Raw genomic sequence first — 9120 nt, 5'->3', positions numbered from 1 at the left:
TATGAAAGACAATTCACTTTAACATGTGGGATATGGAAAACACAAACCTAACCTAAATAGAAACTTCTTTTTCCTATTTTTAGGTTTCCTTATTGTGTTTATCTTAACATATTAAACATCTAATAATATGTTAAGTTTCCACAAGCTTGGAATTATCCAACATTCACCCCCTTAATTCCAACTTGAATTAGGGAGATCAATTTCTTGAACTCCGATTAAGCTCCTCATTTGCTTGAACATAATCCTTGCTAATGGCTTGGTAAGGATGTCGGCCTTCTGCTCAACACCCGGCACATGCTCCACTTCGATATGCTCGTTCTCCACACACTCACGAATGAAGTGATACTTCTTGAGTACATGCTTACTCCTTCCATGGAAAACTGGATTCTTGGTTAGAGCAATGGCTGATTTGTTGTCGATCCTAAGCTTGACTCTCTCGCCTTCTTTACTTAGTATCTCACTCAACAACTCCTTGATCCATATAGCTTGCTTTGCTGCTTCTGTTGCTGCCATGAACTCTGCTTCGCATGATGACAATGCAACCGTCTGCTGCTTCTGCGACGTCCAAGTAATCAGTGATGAACCGTAGTAGAATGCATGTCCTGACGTGCTCCTCCCATCATCGAGATCAATGTTGTGACTGCTGTCACTATAACCAACGACACTCCTTGACCCATCTCTCTTGAAAAACAGACCGTAGTTTATTGTTCCTTTCACATACCGCAGTATGTGCTTGATGGCTTGTCCGTGAGAGTCTCTCGGATTGTGCATGTATCTGCTAAGAACACCTACTGCGTAACATAGGTCGGGTCTTGTGTGAAGCAGATACCTCAAACATCCTATGATTCTTCTGAACTCGGTAGCATCTATCTCTTGTTCATCTTCAGCTTTTGAGATCTTCAAATTCGCCTCCATTGGAATTTGAGTTGCGTTACACGCTTCCATCTTTGTGTCACGCAGGATTCCTTGAGCATACCTCTCTTGCTTAATTCTGATTATGTCTGCTCCTTGAATCACCTCTATACCAACGTAGTACGTTAGCTTACCTAGATCTGACATCTCGAACTTCTTAGACATCTCCTCCTTGAATTGCCTAATCACCTTAAGCGAAGTTCCTGTCACAAATAGATCATCAACGTAGATGGCTATGATCAAGACGTCTCCTCCTTCAGTCTTGCGGTACACTGATGGTACCTGATCAAGTTTCACACTCCATGCTCTGGGTGCCTGGTGTAACACATGTAACGTCTTGTGTAACACACAAACTCGATCCTCTTCTCCTTTCTTCTCAGAACCAGTCGGTCTATCTACAAGCTCCCATATCTTATTTCTTGTGATAGACTCCAACTCGTCTTCCATAGCTTCAACCCAATCTTCTTCACAAGATAGGTTGAACTCATCTGAGGCAATCTCTCCTCCTCTATCGGTGCATCCTAGATTGAACACATCTGAGGCAACCTCTCCTCCTCTATCGGTGCAACCTAGATTGAACATAGCTGAGGCAAACTCTCCTCCTCTATCGGTGTGAGATCTTTTGAACCGATAGAATGCCTCACGATTATCTGCTGACGTTGGTGGTGCACTTATTCCACACAGGTCTCCAAGCAATAATCTTAATGGCTTTGATGTACAAACCATGGCCTTAGTCGGGAATGAATCTCTGATTTGCTTCCCTGCGAAACATGTGTCACACACGCCTTCTTCGTGTGTTACACTTGGGAATGAGTGTCTCGTTTGCTTCCTTGTGAGACATGTGTCACACACGCCTTCTTCGTGTGTTACATTCTGCATTCCTACGACCATCTCCTTTCTTACCATGTTCATCACTCCATTGCATATATGTCCTTGTCGAGCATGCCACCTCCATGTAGCATCATCGTCCCTGACATGTAAACATTCCGGGTAGCTTATCTCCATAGGGGTCTTGTAGAGACGGTTTGGAGATCTTGTCACACGAACTAGCAACCTTCCATGCGAATCTGTGAGCGTTAAGTAGACATCTTTCATGTTAACCTCACATCCGTTCTCTGTTGCTTGCCCAAGACTCAATATATTGTGCTTCAGATCGGGTATGTAGTATATGTCCTTGAGTGCCTTCTTCTCTCCAGTCTTGCACACAAAAGTAACCACACCCTTTCCTACAATGTCAACACACGATCCATCACCAAACTTCACCTTCCCTTTGGTGTTGAGATTCAAACTCGAAAAGAACTCCTTATTCCCTGTCATGTGATTGCTCGCTCCATTATCCAAATACCAGACACTTGCATCGCCTTTGTTGATATCAAGATTCTTCGGAATCACCTTATCTTCGTTCAAAAACACCACCTCGTGTACATAGAGTGCATCGGCCTCTTCTGTCTCGTTTAGGTTGGTTTCTTGATCCTTCTCTGACTTCTCGGGACAGACAGTTGCGTAGTGACCAGGCTTGTCACATCTCCAACATATCAGCTTTGAGCGATTCTTTTCCGAGTTGTTATCTTCGGTGTGTGACGCACGGTTTTGGTTGTGTGACCTACCTCGACCTCTGCCTCTACCGTTCCTTCCTCTTCCTCTACCACGAGAATTCTCATAGCCCCTCTGACTATGCTCTTCATTGTTCGAAAACATCAGCTTCCCTTGGTCTTCTTTCTGAGTTTCTTCTCCTACACGCTCCTCGTACGCCTTAAGCCTTCCAACTATGTCTTCAAACCCCGTCGAGTTGAGATCTAGGACTTGCTCAAGTGATGCTACGATCTGGATATACTTATGTCTTGGAAGACCCTTCAAGAATTTCTTGACCATCTTGGATTCTTCTATGTTTTCCCCCAACGAGGTTGCTTTGGATGATAGGCCCGATATCTTCCCCGCGAAGTCATCGACCGTATCTGAATCATCCATCTTCAACCTGTCGAACTCTGTCATCAACGTCTGAAGTCTCGCCTCCCTTACACGATCAGCTCCTAGGTGTCGCGACTTGATGGCGTTCCAGATCTCTTTTGATGCGGTTTGTTCTCCCACCTGGAGAATCAATGTTTCGGGAACAGATTGAAACAAAAGAGCTATCGCAACATCGTTCTTCTTTTGATCATCTGAACCGGGTTCGATTGTGTCCCACACTTCATGAACACGTAGTAGAACCTTCATCCTCATCGACCAAACTGTGTAGTTTGTCGATGACAACATCGGACATTGGATGGATGTAGATCCAAAGTCCTTCGTGCGTGGAGCCCTAGTCACGTCAGCCATCTTGCCATCGCGATCTCTTGTTCACAAGCACCAGGATCTTAAGCTACAACTTAAGCTTAGATCGAGTCTCTAACCTGAGGCTCTGATACCAATTCAGATCTCTTAGAAACACAAAGAGTTATAAGAACAACTTTTCTTATTAGCTTTAGAAACTACTCAAAACTAAAGCTCTCAATATGTTTCACTTAGATCATATGGAACACCTCTCCATTAGACCTATATTTATATGAAAGACAATTCACTTTAACATGTGGGATATGGAAAACACAAACCTAACCTAAATAGAAACTTCTTTTTCCTATTTTTAGGTTTCCTTATTGTGTTTATCTTAACATATTAAACATCTAATAATATGTTAAGTTTCCACAAGCTTGGAATTATCCAACAGCTGCTACCGCCGCAACCGCCGCTATTTTTGGTTCTTTTGTTTCTACGACAACCACCACCAACAGGAACGCTCCTTAGAGCTCCCCCACATGTCCAGTATCGACGGCAGGATTTGCAGAAGTGGCGAGGTTGAGTGAGACTATAGTTGTTGAAGTAACAGAATTTGGTGTTGCTAGAGTCACATCTTGGACATTTTAAGGCTGTTTCAGGCAGTGGTATGTTAGCTAGCCTTGCCCTTTCGGCCATCGAACCTGGCCGGATTAATCCGCTAGGTCCACCCGAACCACCACCGCCTGCACCGTTACCGTTGTGGTGAAGTGGTTGAGGAGTTTGTTGTGGTTGCGGTGGTAGGGGATGGTGAGGGAAAAATTGCTGGTTGATGTTGTTGTTGTTTCCCGTGAATCCAACGGTGCTTGTGATTGGTTGATGCTAAAGAGGGGAAAAAGTGATTCAAAAAAAATACAAAAATGTTTTTAGAATTTGTACAAAATAGTAAAGGAAAGAAAGAACTAATTTTATGAGTATATTCAAATTCAACCACAGATATACAAAAGATTAAAAGTGAAAAAAGGAACAAGAATATTATTATCATCTTTTCTTGTTTGTTTAATCCTCTTTATTTTTATATTTTAATTAAGTACATACATAAATTATAGACCAAGAATTCCTAATCAAGAACTTACTTGTTGTTGCCAGTTTGATGAATCAGGATAAGTGGGGAATGAAGAAAAAACCATCTTTGATCTTTCTTCTTTGATGATCTATTTTCTCCTTAACTTTTCTGAGCAAATGAAGGAATTAAAGATGGAACTCTCTTTTTTTCTGGTGAAGACTTCTATGAAGAAGTGGAGAACTACATCAATAAAAACAAAGGAAAGAGCTTTAGAGAGAGAAAAGAAGAGTAGAGAAGAGCTTAGCGAAAGAGAGAGAAGGCAAAGGTAAGGAAAGCCCTTTATTCTAAACATGCACATGTATAAACATGGAATATGTTTGAATATTATATCAATTATGTATAGATGAATAAAATAAGATTTGAGTGTGTCCACAATGTAATTGTGAGACTCTTTTTGTTTTATATATTTTATGCAATATTTGCTTAGGGTTTTGAGAAGGTGGAGGAGCGGGAGTGTGTCTACTTGCTTAACTCATAAGTTTCATTGTGATTCTTTCTTTCTGGTAAACATATTATGTACTGTGCGCTCTATATAACAATACTAAATATGGAATGATTGTGTTATACAGTCGGTAAAATTATAACAATTGGTTTAACTTACTTTTGGTGTATACATAAGATGATTAGATGAAACACCAATAACGAAAATATTGTTATATGTCATGAACTAAGTCACATTTTTCTTAGTTTACAAAATATTGAAATCAATAGAATAAATACAGGCTAATTATAGTCTGTATTAAATTTGTATGTGGATGTGTATATATCGTTCTGCTGAATTGGCTTTAAGTAACATGATAACTCTTTGAAAGATCGATAGGTGCTCTCTTTTTTCAGGTAAAAGTTATCTCATGTCATGTATTATTATAAATATTCACTGAGAGAGAATTTTCTTTATCAATAATGTTAAAGAATATAGAGCAAATTTTGATGTATATATATATATAATTAATTATTTTCACGACCAAGTTCTCATGAATATAACTGTGTTCAGATCTATGCAAAAAGATAAATTGAAACATTTGTTTTGTTGAAAACTTTAGTACGTACACCCCAGCGTTGATTAATTAAGCAATTATACATTTATTATAAAAATAACTAAAGGGATTGGACTGAATTGGCCGACACTAACTACTAAATAATACTACGACACTTTAGAGATGGGATGACAAAAAGGAATCGAGAATGAGTAGAGTAAGTTAGTGAGAAACAATATCTAATTATTTCCTAGTGAGAAACCATAATTAATTTATGTTACAAAAAAAACCATAATTAATTATACATAAATATAAAGTATTAATTAAAACAGTCCAACATTCTTCCCTAGTGTCCCAACCAAAGTCCTACCAAAAAAAAGTGTCCCAACCAAATTCGCTTTTCTGTCCCTCGAACCGCCGTGATGTCTCTTTATTTTACTTTTCCAAAAAAGAAAAAAAGTATTTGTTTGTTTGTTATTTTGCATGGGAATTATAAAATTTTAACTAAATCGCATTTTCTAGCCTCGGTAACTAGCCAAACCGGTAACTAAGCTTGTTTGATTTTAAAGTCTTCAAATACAGCTGAGAAACAATAAAGACAGCCGGTTCAACACGGTTCAGTTTGTTAAAATCAATAGCCTCAGACAAAGAGTGAACCGAATCGGTTTTACAAACATTTGCTGTTGGCCTATGGGATCATAAGTTCACAGTCTCTCTCAAATGGCACTTAAACCAGAAGTATAGTTTTTTTTTTTTTTAAAGTATAAATTAAATGGCTTGTTCTTCTTTCTTGAGGAACTAGGAGCAGAATCACAGTTTTTCTCGGTGGTCAGCGATTATCATTGGTTCCCGAGTTCCAGCAAACCGGGCCTGAGGTTCCAGAAGCAATGCAAGAACTGGAGGAAGAATGAGCAGAAGAGTGTTGATGTGTAGAGGAAGGCGAAGAAACTCTGTGCTGCTGCTGCTGCTGCTTGTGTTCTTGCATAAGTTTCAATATGTAAGCATCGTCATGGACAGAGAAAGGCGTGCTGTGTTCACAGCAAAGTCAAGGGGTTAAAGAGATAGCAAAACTGAATTTAATATCAGAAAAACAGAAAATGTGTTGTTTAGTACTTATTGAAGTCGAGGTGAACAAGTTGCATGTCTTCAGAGATCTCGATTTCGACTACTGCATGAGGATTTGTCTACAGAGAGAGAGATTCAAGTTGAAGCTAAACTATATAGAAAATACATGAACTAAGGGAAGAGGTCCAGAGGAGTTTGAAGTACCTCGAGTAGAATGAATGGTAAAGTAAATCCTTCTGCTGGTCCTTCAGTCTTCACAACCATCTCCTTATTTCTCGACATAAGACTCTCAAGACTTGAGACCTGAAGACAATGAGGAATCATATAAACAAAACGCAGATAGATAAATTATTATGTTTCCACATGACAACATAGAATTACTCAAAGACGCAGTTACTACTCAATGCTAGGCTCAAAATAAACAAATGTTTACAAATACTAGAGTGACTGCAACATAACAAGATCTTGAATTCATTTAGATTTCCTCAAACATAAAAGAAGAGAGAATCACCTTTTCTCTCAATTCTTTAAGGAAAGCAGCCTTCTTCTGTACACTGTTCATAATCTTATTACGATCCATCTGCAAATACGAGTATCCAAAGATTAGTGACAAAGACAAAGAGCAAGAAAATCCAAATGGCACAGCTTAGAGGCAGCACCTTCACTTCTTCCACATCTTTCTTGCAGGTAATGGGAAGGCCTTTCCACCGGATTTCCTTTTTATCCCTTGCGATAATATCCAAAGCCATGAACACATTGAGTGCATCATACACTCTCCGCCTTATGTTCTTCTCGTTATACTAATTTGATCATTAGAAGGAATGCAGTTACAGCTTTATGTATTTGGTTCCATAATTATAATCAAATTTTCCATCTTGATATATATACCTCATTGTCGTTCAAAGGCTTCTCTGCATTCTGCTTAATTGTTGCAAAATCCGAAATTATTTCATCTGCAACCTGCAACAAAAACCAAAACCACAACAGTGATTAAAAAGTTTTAAAATTTATTTACTCCTAATCAGAAGAAGTATTTGGATAGCTAAACAAAAGTTGGATGATTTGTTGGTGAAGTCTGTGTACATATTCAAAGTATAATTCTTTGTAAACTAAAAACTTTAAGATCATAACAAAACTTTTAAGCAATATTTTTTACAAAAAAAAAAAAAAAAAAAAAAAAATTTTAACGGAGTTAGAGAGAGTGTAATACCTCCTTGTAAGTAGTAATCTTCTTGGCTTCCAGCTTCTGACAAACTGAGAGATAAAATCCATAGGAGGCAATAATAATGTGAGAGAGTTAAATTAAAACACACACACACAAGAGAGAGAGTTCTTAAGAGAGAGAGCTTCACAGACCCATAACGCTGAATTGGCGAAGGCCGCCTCCAGAAGTTCTTGACTGGCCTTTCTTCTCTGACACAACCTCGTTATCGTCATCAACTATCAACTTCCTTCTCACAGGAGTTTTCCCCAAGCTCACTGAAGGAGGATGGTTCCTCTGCTTCTCAGGTGTGACAAACAAATCCATCTCCATCCTCACTTCTCTCTACACATTTTCACCATTAACAAATTAAACACTACTAGACGAATCAATCAAAGATCAAAAAGAAACAAGCAAAGATCTTTTTAAAGTGTTAGTCTTGAATCAATCTCTAACTATAGTCAACAAAATCAAGAAGAAAAAAAAAACTAGATTTGTTTATAATCTGTGCATCTGTTCAGACAACAAGTAAACCAATTGTCGCTGTCCGTAAGACATTTCCATTTTTTTTTTATCAATAAACAAAATTATGAAATTGAAATAAACTCAGTGGATGAGAGATCTAGCTAAACCGTAGTCAGAGAAATTAAGTTCATGACGAGAAAGAAAGCTCGATTTCGTTTCGAAATCGGGATCAGAGACGAACCAGTGTGATCTCGCCTCCAATGGCGGAAACTGGAGACTTTCTTCTAGGGTTTTGTTTTGTCTTTTTTTATTACAGAGATGCCAACAACAACAAACCGGACAGATGTTTCGGTTAAATTAGCGTCTTCGCGCTTTAATAAAACTGATCAAATAGTAAAAAACAATGAGAAAAACGCAGAAGCAAACAACTAGGGGTGGGCATTTTACCCGATATCCGAAGTGGCACCCGAAACCGATCCGAAAAAACCGAACCGAAATTCGAACCGAAGTAGCAAAATACCCGAACGGGTATTGAATAAGGAGAGATTGGATACCCGAACCCGAACGGATAATACCCGAACCCGAATGGATATCCGAAGATAACCGAACATATGTATAATTAACCTTATGTTTCTAGTTTATATCTCTCATTTTATATAAAATATTTATATTGATACTACACATAATTTAAGTTCATATGATATACATACAATTACGGAAAAAATGATTTGCTACTCACTTAAAATGCATGTCAAGTTTTTTATTTCAAAAATTAACAAAAAGTTATATCCAAAATTAAAAAAAAAATAACTAAATTAGTGTCTTTTTAGTTTTAAAATGTTATGTCCAAATCTATTAACCATTCAATCTATTAAAAATAAAAAATTAGTTAACTAAAAGTTATATTTTTAAATACAATAAACTTGAGAAATAAAAATTTTAATTTTTTTTTTCAAAATCTAAATATCCGAACCCGATCCGAAATAACCGAATCCGAACTAAAAATACCCGAACCCGATCCGAAGTACAGAAATACCCGAACGGGTTCTAGACCTCTATACCGAAATACCCGAAAATCCGAAATATCCGATCCGAACCCGAACGGGTACCCGAACGGGTACCCG

General features: G+C 38.1%; 2 protein-coding genes across 2 annotated transcripts; both read right to left on the bottom strand.

Annotated features, from left to right (window-relative positions):
- Positions 1–3493: 3493 nt before the first annotated feature.
- On the bottom strand, positions 3494–5472 carry LOC117128901 (dof zinc finger protein DOF5.1). Its single transcript, XM_033281694.1, has 2 exons — positions 4299–5472; positions 3494–4044 (listed from the first exon to the last, which is right to left on the bottom strand). Exons 1-2 carry the CDS (start codon positions 4350–4352, stop codon positions 3565–3567), a joined length of 534 nt encoding a protein of 177 aa, XP_033137585.1. The 5' UTR covers positions 4353–5472; the 3' UTR covers positions 3494–3564.
- Positions 5473–5862: 390 nt separating this feature from the next.
- Positions 5863–8300, bottom strand: LOC103847449 (transcription factor-like protein DPA; the record flags this gene model as incomplete). Its single annotated transcript, XM_009124529.3, has 9 exons — positions 5863–6293; positions 6379–6449; positions 6535–6633; positions 6842–6910; positions 6990–7130; positions 7219–7290; positions 7541–7584; positions 7687–7876; positions 8238–8300. Coding segments are annotated over 9 exons (948 nt in total), but the record flags the coding sequence as incomplete, so codon positions are not given.
- Between the last annotated feature and the right edge of the window lie 820 nt (positions 8301–9120).

This window comes from Brassica rapa, chromosome A10 (assembly GCF_000309985.2).
Source record: "Brassica rapa cultivar Chiifu-401-42 chromosome A10, CAAS_Brap_v3.01, whole genome shotgun sequence".
In the NCBI taxonomy this organism is placed as follows: domain Eukaryota; kingdom Viridiplantae; phylum Streptophyta; class Magnoliopsida; order Brassicales; family Brassicaceae; genus Brassica; species Brassica rapa.
This window is presented reverse-complemented; position numbering and strand designations above follow the sequence as displayed.

Excerpts from the sequence above, each read along its gene's own strand:
- LOC117128901 (XM_033281694.1), bottom strand. The coding sequence starts at position 4,352 with ATGGTTTTTTCTTCATTCCCCACTTATCCTGATTCATCAAACTGGCAA. Across the intron at positions 4,045-4,298 it reads CATCAAACTGGCAACAACAA|CATCAACCAATCACAAGCAC; the intron begins GTAAGTTCTTGA and ends TCCCCTCTTTAG.